At 38.6% G+C, this 16,836-nt stretch overlaps 1 protein-coding gene across 1 annotated transcript; it reads left to right on the top strand.

Annotated features, from left to right (window-relative positions):
* The first annotated feature begins 707 nt into the window (after window positions 1-707).
* Window positions 708-11,910, top strand: cenpw (centromere protein W). Its single transcript, XM_073057343.1, has 3 exons — window positions 708-920; window positions 9,616-9,729; window positions 11,460-11,910. Exons 1-3 carry the CDS (start codon window positions 822-824, stop codon window positions 11,484-11,486), a joined length of 240 nt encoding a protein of 79 aa, XP_072913444.1. The 5' UTR covers window positions 708-821; the 3' UTR covers window positions 11,487-11,910.
* The last annotated feature ends 4,926 nt before the right edge of the window (window positions 11,911-16,836 follow it).

The following is a 16,836-nucleotide window of genomic DNA, read 5'->3' as shown; positions in this document are numbered from 1 at the left end:
AGCAAAGGGGATGGGTATGGAGAAGGGGGGGCATTACTGGAAGTTCAAGATATCAATGTTCATGCGTTAACCATTCTTTTGCCATCACAGATGTTGCTTGACCCTGCATGCCCCAGCAGTTATTTTTTGTTCCAGCATTTGCAGTCTCTTATGTCCTCATGAAATATTTCAGTGCCAATCTTTTGAATTCCCCCTCCAGGCAGAAATTCCAGGGAACATAGAACTTATAAGGCATTGGGAGGAGAAGTATGGGGGCTGCCAGAGGTAGATATTTTCCACAGAGGATGATAGGTGCTTGGAAGGTGCTGCAGGGAGGATTTAGGAGATTCTCACATAGGCACAGGGATGAAAGAAAAATGAAGGGCTATGTGGTAAGGAAGTGTTAGATTGATGGTGGAGTCGGATAAAGGGTCGGCACAACATCACGGTCGAAGGGCATTACTGTGCTGCATTGTTCTATGTGCAAACACCTCATTATTACTTATGATTGCAGGTCTCATATTATTAAGTGTAAGTATAATTGGGGTAACATTACATCCAAAATAATTTGTTCGAGGTGCTTTTTTCAGAGCCGTTGCAAAATAACAATTATCAGAGTTAATTTATGAGGGAAAGGTAAAGAACTTGACAGTACGCATACGTGAATGTATTTGACTGACGACAAACTTGACTGGACTCGACAGACGAAACAAAGTCGCGGACAGGAGGCGGAGAAGCGAGCGCGTTACGTCACCGAACGTGCCCTGCCGTTGGCGGCTCGCGCGTTACGCCACCGAACGTGCCCTGCCGTTGGCGGCGCGCGCTGGATTTTGAAGGCGGCGATGGTGAAGGTGAAGCGCGCGGTCCCACGCGAGAGCCTGCGCGCCGTCTTCAGGCGGCAGGTGCCGCAGCTCCGGCTCAGCAAGGATGTCCACGTGATGGTGAGGCCGCCGGGCCCAAAGGTCCCTCCGCAGTGACAGGGCGAGCAGAGGGTGCAGAGTCTCCTGGGGGGGTTGGTTGGCGGAAAAGGAGGCAGGTCCGGAGGTGAAGAGGAGAGGGGGCAGGTGAGGAGGGGAGTGGAGAGACGATCCAAGTTCTACTCCAGAATGCAAAAAAAAAACATTGTAAATGCTCCCTGTGCAGTACAGAGGGAGTGGGGTGTTAGTGGGATGCCCTGTCTATAAGACTAGGCCTGTTCCCTCACGGAAACAAATAGTTCTAAGTACTGTAATACTTTTGAGGACATATCATATGATATTGCTATCACGTGGTAGGTGCCCGTTGTGCTATCACAGTAGACACATTTGCCTTTTACCGCTAATTCTAATGTCTTAAGATTGTGGACTTCAGGAAGGGTAAGACAAAGGAACACATACCAATCCTGGTAGAGGGATTAGAAGTGGAGAGAGTGAGCAGTTGGGTGTCAGGATCTCTGAGGAGCTAACCTGGTCCCAACATATCGATGTATTTATTAAGAAGGCAAGACAGCGACTATACTTTATGTCGTGAAATTTGTTCACTTTATGGCAGCACTGATGTATATAGAAAAAAACATTACACTATATGTTTATATTAAATACGTAGTTAAATAAGTAGTGCAAAAACAAATTTTAAAAATTTGTGAGACGGTGGACAAGTGTCCATTCAGAAATTGAATGGCAGAGGGGAAGAAGCTGTTCCTGAATTGCTGAGTGTGTCCTTTTGGGCTTCTGTACCTCCTTCATGATGGCAACAGTGAGAAGAGGGCATGTCCTGGGTAATGGGAGTCGTTAATGATGGACAGACTCTGCCTTCCTGAGGCACCGCTCTTTGAAGCTGTCTTGGATACAATGGACAATAGTACCCATGATGGAGCTGACTAATTTTAAGCTTTCTGCAACTTCTATCTTGTGCAGTTGTGCCCTCCCCCGTACCAAATGGTGATGCAGCCAGTCAGAATGCTCTCTCCATGATACTTCTGTAGAAGTTTGAGTGTTTTAGGTGACAAACTAAATCTCTTCAAACTCCTAATGGAGCATAGCACTGTCTTGCTTTCTTTATAACTACGTTACCGTAATATGTTGAAACCAGATTAGGTCCTTGGAGATAGTGACAAGCAGGAACATGAAATTGCTCACTTTCTCTACTTCTGATCCCTCTATGAGGATTTATCTTTTCTGAAGTCCACAGCCCATTCCTTGGTCTCGCTAACGTTAAGTGAAAGGTTGTTGTTATGACACCACTCAACTAGCTGGTGTATCTTGCTTCTATATGCCCTTGTCACCATCTGAGATTCTGCCAGCAGTGGTTCTATCATAAGTAAGTTTATAGATGGCATTTAAGCCACAGTCGTGGGTATAGAGAGAGTAGAGCAGTGGGCTAAGCACGCATCCCTGTGGTGATTGTCAATGAGATGCTGTTTCCAGTTGGCACAGCTTGTGGTCTTCCAGTTTGGAAGCCAAGGATCCAGTTACAGAGGATTTAATCCTGGCCTAATCACAGGACAACTTACAATGGTCAATTAACTTGTCAACTGGTATGTCTATGGACTGGGAGGAAGCACAGCACCCAAAGGAAACCCATGTGCAAATTCAAGTCAAGTCAAGTCACTTTTTATTATCATTTCAACCAACACTGGTGGTACAGTACACAGTAAAAACGAGACGTTTTTCAGAACCAAGGTACTACATGAAACAGTACAAAAACTACACTGAACTACAGAACACAGAAAGAAAAAAAAACTACACTAGACTACAGACCTACCCAGGACTGTATAAAGTGCACAAAATAGTGCAGGCATTACAATAAATGATAAGCAAGACAATAGGCACAGTAGAGGGCAGTAAGTTGGTGTCAGTCCAGGCTCTGGGTATTGAGGAGTCTGATGGTTTGGGGGAAGAAACTGTTGCATAGTCTGGTCGTGAGAGCCCGAATGCTTCAGTGCCTTTTCCCAGATGGCAGGAGGGAGAAGAGTTTGTATGAGGGGTGCGTGGGGTCCTTCATAATGCTGTTTCCTTTGTGGATGCAGCGTGTAGTGTAAATGTCTGTAATGGCAGGAGGAGACACCCTGATGATCTTCTCAGCTGACCTCACTATCCGCTGCAGGGTCTTGCGATCTGAGATGGTGCAATTTCCAAACCAGGCAGTGATGCAGTTGCTCAGGATGCTCTCAATACAACCTCTCTAGAATGTGGTGAGGATGGGGGCTGGGAAATGGGCTTTCCTCAGCCTTCGCAGAAAGTAGAGACGCTGCTGGGCTTTCTTTGCTATGGAGCTGGTGTTGAGGGACCAGGTGAACACCCAAGAAATTTGGTGCTCTTAACGATCTCCACTGAGGAGTCATTGATGTTCAGCGGAGAGTGGTCGCTCCGTGCCCTCCTGAAGTCAACAACCATCTCTTTTGTTTTGTTCACATTCAGAGACAGGTTGTTGGCTCTGCTCCAGTCTGTTGGCCGCTGCATCTCCTCTCTGTATGCTGACTTGTCGTTCTTGCTGATGAGATCCACCACGGTTGTGTCATCGGTGAACTTTATGATGTGGTTCAAGCTGTGTGTTGCAGCACAGTCGTGGGTCAGCAGAGTGAACAGTAGTGGACTGAGCACACAGCCCTGGGGGGCCCCTGTTCTCAGTGTGATGGTGTTGGAGAGGTTGCCTCTGATCCGGACTGACTGAGGTCCTCCAGTCAGGAAGTCTAGGATCCAGTTGCAGAGGGAGGTGTTCAGGCCCAGTAGGCTCAGCTTTCCAAACAGTTTCTGAGGAATGATTGTGTTGAATGCTGAACTGAACTCCTTATAGACAGTGGCGGGAAATGAACCCAGATGGCTGGTCCTGTAAAGTGTTGGGATAACCACCTATGAAGTATTTTTTAAAAATTAGTTGTAGAATTTTTAATTTTAATTTAAAACAATTTGGTTAAGTGCATATTAAATTTGCAGTGGTAAAAAACAAAAATGTTATCTTAAATTTTAATGAAGTTCAGCATCACCATACAAATTAATGGCTGACAAATATGCCAACCACAGCAGCAATAAAATTGAGGCAGCAGTTTTTTGGTCCATGAGCTTCATTGGGTCAGACATTGACCCTGTGGTGTGTAATCATGTGAGTTATGAATGCCCAGACCTATGAGAACTAACTTCCTTTTGAAGTGTTGACAAAAGTTGACTATAAAAAATATTGGTGCTCTGTATTTTATTTTCTATCAATAACCACTTTGGATTTTGACCACTGCTTGAACACAACCTCTGTTATTAGCAGAGAGATTCTAATTTCAAAATTATGATTCACACTTCTTGTTCTGAGATGGTGATTAAAAGTTCCTAGGGATGGTTCTTCAGGGGAAATTGTCAATTTTGTATAGCCTAGAGTTGTTTGGGTGGGTTTAAACTAATTTGGCGGAAGGATAGGAACAGGAGTGATAATGCAGAAGATAAGGTAGTTGGTTTACAAAGGCAATGTGCAATGAGACTCCAAGCAAGGAGAGGCTGATTATAGGGCAAAATTGCAGTCAACAGGATCATTTGCAATGAAAAAGGTGAATGTAGCACTAAAGGTGTTGTATTTGAATGCAGTATGCGGAATAAGGTTGATGAACTTGCCTCACAGTTAAGGCTGAATTATACTTGTGCGTACAGGCTACGCCGTAGCCCTGATTTTCACTTCTACGTAGCTCTATGCCGTAGCGAGCATTTTGGTGTGCACCAAAATGTTAGTTGGCGGTGGGGTTTCTATGCCACTGTTTTTGAGTTACTTAGTGAGAGACATGGATGAGGAAATACATTTCAAACATTTTCGTATGTTGACAGGTAGATTTGACAATTTGGTTCATCTATTTCACATCGCTGTACAGACATGGTGGAGAAGAAGCAACCAGAAATGCATAGGAGGAAATGTGATGCTACTAAGCGGACCAATCACAGTTGTTGTGGTTTGCGTCACCACAACGCGTGAGTTACAGAGGCATGAACGAGGAGTTGGCCAGAATTGGAAAAGAACACTGCAGGGATGACGGCAGAGCAGCAATGGCTGGAATTTCTGGAGGCAATTCTGAAGGCTCAGGATACGTACATCCCCAAGAGGAAGAAGTATTCTAAACGCAAGGTGACACAACCATGGCTAACAAGGGAAGTCAAAAAAATTAGTAGGAAGCTAGAAGATTGAGAAGCTTTTAAATAGCAATAGAAGCAACTAAAAAGTCATTAAGAAGGTAAAAATGGAATACAAAAGTAAGCAAGCCAATAATATTAAAGAGGATACCAAAAGTTTCTTCAGATACATATAGTGTAAAAGAGAGGCGAGTAGCTATTGGACTGCTGGAAAATGATGCAGGAGAAGTAATGGGGGACAACAAAATGGCAGATGAGTAAGTATTTTGTATTGTTCTTCACTGTGGAAGACACTAACAGTACGGTGGAAGTTCCAGGTGTCAAGGGTCATGAAGTGTGAAGTTACCGTTACTAGAGAGAAAGTTCTTGGGAAACAAAGGTCTGAAGGTATATGTCACCTGGACCAGATTGTATACATGTCAGGGTTCTGAAAGAGCTGGCTAAAGAGATCATGCAGGCATTAGTAATGATCTTTCAAGGATCACTAAATTCTGGAATGGTTCCGCAAGACTGGAAAATTACAAATGTCATTCCACTCTTCAAATAGGGAGAAAGGCAGAAGAAAGGAAATTATGGGCCAGTTAGTCTGACCTCAGTGGTTGGGAAGATGCTGGAGTCAATCGTTAAGGATGTGGTTTCGGGTACCTGGAAGCACATGATAAAATAGGCTGTAGTCAGCATTGTTTCCTCAAGGGAAAAGTTTGCCTGACAAATCTGTTGGAATACTTTGAAGAAATAAAGCAATATAGACAAAGGTGAATCAATTGATGTTGTGTACTTGGATTTTCAGAAGGCCTTTGACAAGGTGCTACACATGAGGCTACTTAACCAGCTGCGAGCCCATTGGTATTACAGGAAAGATTCTGTCATGGACAAATCAGTGGCTTATTGGCAGGAGGCAAAGAGTGGGAATAAAGGGAGCCTTTTCTGGATGGCTGCTGGAGACACGTGATGTTCCACAGGGGTCTGTGTTGGGATCAATTCTTCTTACGTCATATATCAATGATTTGGATGACAGAATTGATGGTTTTGTTGCAAGGTTTGCAAACAATATGAAGATTGGTGGAGGAAAAGTAGTTTTGAGGAAATAGGGAGGCTATAGGACTTAGATTGGGAGAATGGGCAAAGAAGTGGCAAATGGAATTGTCATGTGCTTTAGTAGAAGAAATGAAAGCGTTGATTTTTTCTAAATTGGGAGAAAATACAAAAATCTGAGGCACAAAGGGATTTGGGAATCCTTATGCAGGATTCCTTAAAATTTAACTTGCTGGTTGAGTCTACAGTGTGGAAGGCAATATGATGCTAGCATTCATTTCAAGAGGGCTAGAATATAATGTTGAAACTTTATAAACCACTGGTGAGGCCTCACGGAGTATTGTGTGCAGTTTTGGGCCCTGTATTGTAGAAAGGATTTGCTGAAACTGGAGAGTGTTGAAAGGTTCACAAAAATGGTTCCAGGGTTAAATGACTTGTCATATGAAGAGTGTTTGATGGCTCTGGGCTGGTAGTCAATGGAATTTAGAAGAATGATGGGTGACTTCATTGAAACCTATTGAATGGGGAAAGGTCTTGATAGAATGGATGTAGAGAGGATGTTTCCTGTGGTGGGAGTGTTGAACACCAGAGGACACAGCCTCAAATTAGAGGTGTGTCCCTTTAGAACGGAGATTAGGAATTTCTTCAGCCAGAGAATGGTGGATCTGTGGAAGTTGTTGCCTCAGGCATCTGTGGAGGCCAAGTCTTTATGTATATTTAAGGCAGAAGTTGACTGATTCTTGATTGGTCAGGGCATGAAGGGATACATGGGTGGGGGCGGAATGCAGGAGATTGGGGCTACGAGGAAAAATGGATCAACTATGATGAAATGGCAGAGCACTCTGGATGGGCCAAATTGTCTAATTTTGCTCCTATATATTATGATCTTGTTTATGTCCTCTTACTGAAAATGACTTGGGAGTGTTTAAAGACTATAACATGGAGACTGGTACCAAAAAGAATGGAATTACGTTGGTGAAATTTTCCCCAAGAAATGCACTGCAAATGCGATGAGACTGGAGAATGGTTGTTGTTGTGGGCCTGTTCCTAAAGAAAATGAAAGCTAAGTTTCTCAAAGTATATATCTATATATTACCATGTACTGCCTAGATTCATTTTCTTGTTGGCATTTACAGGAAAATAAAGTAATACAATAGCATTTTAAACTATATATGCATAAAGAAAGACCGACAAACAACCAATGTGCAAGAGATGATAAATTGTGCAAATAAAAATAAATATTGAGAACATGAGTTGTAGAATCCTTGAAAGTGAGTCTGTAGGTTGTGGAATCAGTTGTGGTAAATGAAATTATTCACACCAGTTCAGGAACCTGCTGGTAAGGGTAATACCCATTCCTGAATTTGGTGGTGTGGGACCTAAGGCTCCTGTACCTCGTGCCTGATGGTAATGGTGTGAAGAGGGCATCGCCTAGATGGTGGGGTCCTTGATGATGGATGCTACTTTGTTGTTGCACCACTTAATGTAAATGCACTTTGTCTGTGACAGACTGGGTTATCCACCAGTTTCTTCAGGCTTCGGGCAAAGGTGTTTCCTACCAGGGTGTGATGCAACTAATTAGGATACTCTCCATTGTGTTTCTATAGAAGCTTTGGCAGAATCTACACAAACTTTTAAGAACTTAGAGGCGCTGGCATGCCATTTTTCTATTGGCAGTAATGTGCTAGTCTCAGCATAGATTTTCTGATATGATAACACCGAGGAGTTTAAAGTTATAGACCCTCTGTACCTCCGACCCCTAAATGAGGACTGCTGCATGGATTTCTGGCTTCTTCCTCCTGTAGTTGATAATCAGCTACTTTGGTTTTGTTAACATTGAGTGAGAGGTGGAGACACAGGTAATCGGGTTTAACAAAATTAGCAAACAGGCCAATAGATTTAGAGTGAAACTAACAGAACCAGGGGTTCTTGGAGACTTAATGCATCTAACCATCAGCTTCAGTAATAGACACAGTTGTAGGTAGAGCAAAAGGATGAGTGAAAGACTCAGTATCCTTTATAGTACTTTCTTATGCTGGTGACTACAGATGCTGGAATCTGGAGCAACAAACGATCTGAAAGAACACAGCATCTGTTGGGAGGAAAGGAATTGTCGATACACCAGGTTTAAACACTGCATCAAACTTTCTCAAGCTGGTTGATTGTGTTTCCTTTTGTGAAGTGGAGATAATTAATCATTTACTTGAATGTTTTCTCATATTTCATTTTATTTTAAAGCTTTGGCGATGTGTTCCACTGATTTCTTTTATCCCGGTATTGTTTTCTTTTGTGCTATGGTTAGAAGCAGTAAAAACTTTGTGAAACTTGTTTACAGAAGAACATTTAAGATCTTTCAAGTTGCTTCCATCATTTCAGATGGCAAAAATTACTGCACCAATCGCCCAAAGATTTAAATTATCTCGATCTGTGTATGGATAGAATAATGATAGTATAAATGGTATTCTTTAAAAAATGCAAAACGAGCACTTGATGGTAGGTATAATTAATCCTACTTGCTGTATTTGCTTTGAGTTTATATCAGTGTAAAAAGTCATGTCTGGTTCTTATCTGTTTCAAGGCTCTATATTGGCATGTATTACATGGTGTCAGAAATGAAGTCTCATTCAGGATGTTTCATCAAAAGCTACAGGCGGTAACGTAGTGGTTAGAACAAAGCTTTTCAGTGCCAACGACCTGGGTTCAATTCCAGCCGCTGCCTGTAAGGAATTTGTACATTCTCCCTGTGACCGTGTGAGTTTGTTTCATCTCTGTGCTCTGGTTTGCTCCACATTCCAAAGACATACCAGTTGGTATGTTAATTGGTCATTGTAAATTGTACTGTGATTAGGCTCAGATATTAAATCTGGGGATTATTGGGTGGCGTGGCTCAAAGGCTCTGAATATTATACTTCAGGGCCTCATAATCAAATTGATATTGCTGTGCTGGTTTTGCAGGTTGAATTAGAAAAATGTCTTTTCAGTATAGCCTTCTGTATACAGTAAATTTGTCTAATTTCAAATTTGTTCTAGTGTAATTTCAAATTTAATATGTTGTGCATTACATTTGGCATTGAGTCCATGTGATTGTCAATAGGCTGAGATGAAAATAAAACTTCCAGCCTCTTTACTGTTATGTAAATTGAACTAAATATTCTAATATACCTCCGGTTTTATATGTCTTGCCCTATTATCCTCTTTGCTGTGATCCCTTTTCATTATTAATTTTTCATGTCTTCCATCTTAGTTTGTACACTTGTTGTTCTACTCATCCTTCCTTTCCCTCTAGTTCTACCCTTTCTTGGATTGATTCAAGTCTATCATCTGTTCAGTTCTTATAATGCTTAATTGCCTCTAAAGCTACAACGATAATTTATTCAACTGTTTCAGTAGTGCTGACCATGCAAATTGCTTGGTTCTGGACAGAATGTTTCTACTGTGTTCTCTTCCCTTCAACCCCTGTACTGTTAAATAATGATATCTAATGCTGAGAAAAAGTATTCTTTTATTTGAATTGTAGGTCCATTTAAACTGTCTCTTGTTCCTACAACGTTTGGCGCAAGAGGCAAGGATTAAAGCTGTTGAAGCGAAATGTTCTGCCATTCAACCAAACCATATCCTAGATGTGGCAAAGGTAAAAATTATATTCAGTACTAATGTCATTTTTATTGTTTTTAGATATTTTGTATATTAAAAATCCAGTGAACATCGATTTTAGTGGTGCAACATTATAATTTTCACGAATCCTAAGTGTCATCAGTAAAATGTATTCTTATTAGCAATATTTCGATAATGGAAAAGATGAAACATTGGTCATGCTGTTGAGATGGATGAGAAAACCATAGTCTTTAGAAAGATATCAATGAAGTAGTTAGATGGGTGGAAAAGTAGCAAATCATTCAGTCTAACGGTGTGTGGCAAGAGCAAATAAAGTAAGAAAGTATGCAATAAATGAGCCATGTATCATTGAGAGATTGAGGGGCTTTCAAGTGTAAGTCTGTAGATCCCTTAAACTAACAGAACAGGTAAATGAGTTATATGCAGCATTGAAACATGGGATATAAGAGCAGTGGGATCATGATAGATGATTTGACACAAATTAGGACACAGCCAGGATACTATACTATCTGGTCATTATTTTAGTAATCTGTCCTTGAATGTATTACATATCTCAATCTCAAATGTTGCTTAACAAATTTTGTTTTTATAGTGTTATTTATAGGGTGAAAGAGAAAACTTAGGCAAAATTTAGTGATTGTTTAAGTATTTGTTTGCTACAGGATTTGGATGAGGTATTTTGTTCTTTTAGGCAAAGAAGCTTGAAAGGCCATTTATTAATGTATGAGGAATGGTATAGGCTGTATGTTGTAAATTGCTACTACTCTCATCTGCTGCTGTAGTTGTAATAGTGGCAGTGATGCATTCCTGTCCTAGAATGGCAGAGTCTGTGCGATTTATCTGAATCTGGAAATACAGTCTAGTTCAGTTCATTCTCACAATGCTAAAAACAAGACTGAAATACTTGGAATTGTCTTCATCCAGAAGTGCTGAATAGGTGATCCAGCTGATCTTCCTTTGACTCTTTATGATAGACTTTATTTACTTAATTATGGATGGAATAAATAAAGACCTTTTCAGGGACTATTGTATTTGATGAATTAGTAAAGCAAAGGCAGAGCATGCTCTAGGTATGAGGTTTCATTTGCTGGCTAAGCACAGAAAACACAAGGCAACACTAGTTTCACTTTTACCAAAATGTGCATAATTTGTATTTTTGAAAATAGGACTAAATTTGACTATTTTACTGAAGTGGACTGGAATTTATTTGAGTACTCAAGGTTATTAATGAAATTATTAAATCTTTTGCCTTGAAGATGGTGATTCAGATATAAATCTCAAAAGCACTGTGTTGAAACAAATTTTAATCAAATTTTAAATGTAGGCACATTCTTTGATAGAGATGCCTTTTTAGGAAGTGATGGAGGAAATGTGAAAATCTAAGTTGAGGTAATGTTTTTCATTTGTGAATCACAATAATTGCACTTCTGATCTCCCTTTAAAGATAATCAGGTAGATCATTTTTGGTAGATTAGTTTTAAGATGTTAAACAAAACAATGTTTATAAAAGTGTATTTTTTTCTGATTTAAAATATGCATCTACCTTGTATACACAATTACAAGCAGTTATAATTCTTCTTTGATGGTTTTCCAACTATATAAAATTTATTTTCTTGTAGAAATATTTGTTGTGACCTTCTGAGTTAAGACATGACAACCTGCTCTCAGTTCATTGTGTTCAAAGCTTAAGATAGATCATAAAACATGCTGAACCACTGAAAGAATGTTTCTCTTTTGAATTTGCAGACTGTTTTGAAGAAGAGCAGAGGCTGAAAGGAAACTGTGCACATTATATTTTTTGTATTTAATGAATATGATAAATCAATGATATCTTAAAATACTGAACTGCATGTAGTCTAGAAAATATACTAAATTTTGAAGAGACAAAAGATCCTTGTTAAAATTGTGCTACATGTGATATTTTGTTTTGGTATGATATTTCATTGGTACATTTATAGTACTTTACCATGATGGGGGTGAGAAAATTAAGTACTTTCCTACAGCACATTGCAGCTTTTACAAAAGTAGAATGCATATTTTGTTAAACTGGTCATATGGATAATCCACATTTTAATCCAAGGAGTTGATTTGCTGAAGGTGTAAAGTTGTTTTGACATGTTAAATTGTATGATGGAAAATGATTTAATGATCAGTGTATTTAACTTGTTCATAAATAAAATTTCTTAAAGAAAAAATACATATTTGTTTGCTAATTTTAAAAGGCTGTACTTAATCAAGGGCTCATGGTTTCTTTATTTTTTACACCAATTAGTTGACTTTCAATCCAATTTGTGCTTGCTATGAAGGAGCCTTGAAAACTGCTTATGGTCATGCACAAAGAACAGTTTGACTTTACAGCAGATGTTGGTACTATATTAGGATACCTAGTCTAATATCAATTGAATGTGCACAACATTACGTCAGTGATATGACAAAGAAAATACTATAATATTCCCTTTCCCTGTGCAAAGATATTTTCCTGTCACAATTATACTTTATCTTCCCCACTGGAAATATTATAAAATTGGGACAGTGTTTCCCTTTTGTATTAGTAAATGTTTATTCAAGGATAAGGGAATGCCACCAGTTGTTGCTTCCCTTCCAAGAGGCATGCCATCCTGATTTGGAAATTATTCATGTATTGATCATTGTTGCTGGATATAAACCCTTAGAACTTACTGGAAGGTATTGTTTATCACTGTCTTAAGGGCAATTAAGTATAAATATTGGCTTTGCTAGTATCATCAACATCCAAAACAAAGAAGGGTCAAGCAAAAGGGACGTTCATGATATCTCTAGCTGTTAAGTGTTGAAAATGTTTTCTGTTCCATTGCATTGTTGAAGCAAAAATGCTCCACTACAGTGTGGTTCAATCATTGCCTAAAACAAGAGTGAAAATGCAACATTTCTGAAGAAAATATTCTTGCCTGTGTCTTTTTATAAAGTATTGAGATGTTCATGGAGCTGCTGCTTCGCGCTGAGAAGCACTGTTTATCACTGAGTGTGGCAGGAGTACAGAGCTTTGCTGTGATCCTTTGACTGAGAGATCATTTGACTTAAGAAAAAAAATAGGAGTAGGAGTAATCCATTCAGCTCTTCAAGCCTGCTCCATCATCCAATATAATCATCTAAGCCAATAGTATGAAGCAAAATAACCCATATGGCCCATGCTGCCTCCCAGTAAAGCAATGCAATATTCCATTCCGTTTCTACCTGCAATCTTGTATTTCATTCTCTGTCATGTGCATGTTAACGTTCCTTCCATGATTTTTTGCTGTTTCCCTGCATTAATAAGTTATCGAGGCTTACATTGGGAGTGGGCGTTTAGGTCTGTGGTTTTCTCTGCCATGGTGTTTCAAGTGCTCATTTAAATATTACTTAAATGTATATGATGTACCTGCGTCCACCACACTATTTGGGTTCTGTGGCCCAGATTTTGATAATTGAAGGAAGACAGAAGAGATGATTGATGGTCATTTCAGTGTTTTTTTTTCCACACTTATCTGTCGATACCAATAGTTAAGCTTTTAGGTAACAGCTAAGAAAGAGAAGGATGTAACGTGACATAGTGTTATTTTTAACCTAAACAACTTTCATAATAATTAAAGTGTAAGGAATGAGATAAATCCACATGCTCAATTGGGCACAACTCCATTTGGGAGTGCAGAACCAGTTACTATTCCATAAACCCAGATTTTTATGTGTTGTACCTATTGATGCCAAGATGTATTGTAAATAACATGGTTGAAAATTCCTTTATAGATGTAGTAGGCAGTGGTGGGAGTTGATTTTTACTTAACAGTGATTACTGACTTAATGACATTAGTCTTGGTATTTCATTTAGTAGGATAGCTTTGAAAGAACTGTCATCTCCCACCTTATTTGTGACACTAGCAATACAGCTACATAACTGATTCAAGTAATGTATGTCCTCAAATCCTAGCCTCGCATTTAAGTAAACGCCCTTTCTATAAAGACCTTGTGTTGGCTTACGAACCACAAACTCAATTCAAAATGTTGCTCAAGGCTAGGAAGAAAATGGCTATATTTAGGTGGTTACATGCATGTATCAATGTCTACAATATGAAGAATGGAAAATACCCTCAATAACACATCTGGTTGAGCTTTGCAGGGCCATACCATATAACATTTAGTTTGTTAACCACTACCAGCACCCAGTTCCTCAATTGAGTTCTCACATCCACTGGCATTATTGTGTCTCAAACTCAAATGCTAGTCGCAACAATCTAAAAAAGCTTTCAGGTTATTTAAGGACACCTAGGAAGATGGGAACATATCATACAAGTACGCAGTGCAGTTTGATTTCCTATATCCTAAGCAACACAACCATATTTAAAACATTGTACCTTGTTTTGAACATTCAAGGTGATTTAAAATCTATTCCCAACACACAAGATCTTTAGAACACCAGCTCTCAAAATATAAACAAATAGATGATTCAAACTTTTGAACAATCTTATGCAAGATGACATTTAAATGGTTCTGAGAAAATCATCTGCAGTACCTGGTAAGTCATTGAGTGTAAAATTACCTTAAATCAGCCACAATCTGATGTGTAACCGTAGTAACCTTTAGTACATTTCATACATGAGATAATTTTACATCAACCATTGAAAAAACTATCTGGTTTGCATTAATTCTAATACCTGGTCTATACATGTAGTGCATTGTACAGCAGAATAGAAATCACATGTGATTTTCTTTTCTGAATTTGAAGCTAAAATGAATGAATCTGATTAAATTGTTTGCCCAGAGCAATTTACTATCATGGAAGATCATTTTAGTTTTTGGTTCTGCTTTCAGTCAGTATACAAAATGAAACAGATTACTAAATATTTTGCAATGATATGATTTTTTTAATATCAAACTAGTGCTGCTAAAGAAATTTTAAACCGCTTACTGAGTCATCATTCACACATATCACCAGAAAGATTTTATTCTTTTAACTTTTGTCATCCTTTACTTCTGTAATCCCTGATATATATAAATTAAGAATGTTTCTCTTCCTTAAGACACAAGTTTGCCCTTGTCTCATTTAACGAAATTGTTCAGGTTTAAATGAAGCATTCATATACAGTATTTAACTACTTGAAAATAAAAATGTGTACTTAAACCTACATCTTGATTCAGGTCCTTTGAGGTTATAGATTAGTTTGTTGACAACAAGGGGAGAATTTGGACACAGTAACTGAATGAATATGAGGTACATTACTTCCTGAATTTAATTGTTCTGAACTGATGTCCTCCAGTGTGTCCAGGCTCTGAAATTTTCCAGGTGTTCTTTTCCTTGTTTTTGAAATATGCCTTTAAGCTTTGAATGTGAACTTTGCATCAATTATTGTTTGAATATGTTCCTGTGAAGTTGTCTGTGACAACTATTACCATGTTAAAGTATTTATAAATGGAAATTATAAACAGTCCAGAGGCATAAAATCAATTCTCTCTCAAAAGATTATAGTTGTTGGGTCAGCCGGAGTGAGATCAATCAATTGTTGATACTTAAGATTATAATGTGATGCAGCATAAAGGCTAAAGTGTAGATTTAAGGTACAAAATATATTCAAAATATCAAAAGATTGAATGGACAAAAGACAAAGTTACCTTCACATAAGGGAAAATGATCATTAATGTAAACTTATGTTTTTAAGGTGTGTAGATAAAAAGAAGAATGGAGGTCTGAATAAGAGGAAAATTAAGTGTTCATACACACAATTGTTTAGTCCTGGGAGAGAATGGGCTTTCATCAACTACCATGTGATTTACACCTGCACAGAGTTTAAATTCTTGTATCTTCAGTGATTGGGACAAAGTTGAGTTTATTGTCAGATGTACAAGCACACATATGCACAAAGCTACCTTCAATTAAAACACTTTTAATATGCATTACTATTGAAGAGACGTTTGAATGTAAGAAAGCCAGTTACCAGGAACTGGTAGAGCATTACCAGAGACAGGAGTGGAGGACATGATGCAAGCCTATAGTGGTGGTTTGTAGAGGTTTAGCTGGCTGCTCACTGTGTAGAACCTACTCTCACCTTGAAATTACGGGGGTTGTAAAGAAAAGAGCCATCAAGACCATCACAGAGTCTGCTGAGTGAGTCTCCAAATTGCTATGGATCAAGAGGTGTGGGCTGTGGACCAGTGCTGGGACATAAGCCTAGACAATCTGACTGAGTGTCTGATTTGAAAGACCTGAAACACCCAATGACCCCAGGTTACATCTAACGTTTATATAATTGTTTAAATTAACAGTCTTCAAGTAAGACGTATGGAATAATGGGCTCTTCAGCCCATCCTGTCCTTGCTGACCAAGATGGCCGCACAAGCTAGTCCCATTTAGCCCACATCCCTCTAAATCTTTCCAATCCGTGCTGCTTCTGCCAGCTAGCTCCATAAATTAGAGCTTATGCCTGTAATTAAGTTCATCTTAGCTTTAAATATTATTGCTTTATGGTAGATAGCTTTAAAATATGCAATGTATTTAATTAAGATTATCAAAGATATCATTAGTTTCTCCGGTACAGAAATATTTACGACAGCTTTCAACAATTTTGTAGTCTTATTTTTTTTTAGTGGTTAGAAAAGTACTGCAATACTTACTGATAGACAGCAGAGCCTGGTCTTACAGTTTAAAACTCAGTTCTTGACTATACTTACTTTCCTTTTGATTTGGTATACATCTCTCAAAGTTTGCCTACAGTAGCAAGAAGCCAAAAGGTGAGGCAGTGAATAATGTGTGCGAAAATAGGACTTGGGTTTTTGACACTTGTTTATTTTTATGTATAAACTTTCAAATGCAAATCAACTATTTGAAACATGAGAAAGTAAACGTTATGTGACTGACAGTTGTTTTATTGTATTTTAAATTTTTTGTTGTTTGTTAAAGAATACCAGATGCTTTGCACATGATGCCAAACATATGGCATTTGGTAATACTCTAGTGATCTGCAATAGATTGTAGTATTGTATAAAGAAAAGCCCTTTACAGACTGCACTGACATGTAGAATTTTGCAGCTGGATTCAATTCTGGCACTCTGGGTTTTTACTTGCAACACATTTTGAGATTTATTTCAATACATATATATCTTTGTAATGGTTTAC

Source organism: Hemitrygon akajei, chromosome 9 (genome assembly GCF_048418815.1).
Source record: "Hemitrygon akajei chromosome 9, sHemAka1.3, whole genome shotgun sequence".
NCBI lineage: Eukaryota > Metazoa > Chordata > Chondrichthyes > Myliobatiformes > Dasyatidae > Hemitrygon > Hemitrygon akajei.
The sequence above is the reverse complement of the archived record's forward strand: the minus strand, read 5'-3'. Positions and strand labels throughout refer to the sequence as shown.

Coding starts and splice junctions, on each gene's coding strand:
- cenpw (XM_073057343.1), top strand. CDS start 822: ATGGTGAAGGTGAAGCGCGCGGTCCCACGCGAGAGCCTGCGCGCCGTC. Junction 921..9,615: donor GCAAGGATGTCCACGTGATG/GTGAGGCCGCCG, acceptor TTTGAATTGTAG/GTCCATTTAAACTGTCTCTT. Junction 9,730..11,459: donor ATATCCTAGATGTGGCAAAG/GTAAAAATTATA, acceptor TTGAATTTGCAG/ACTGTTTTGAAGAAGAGCAG.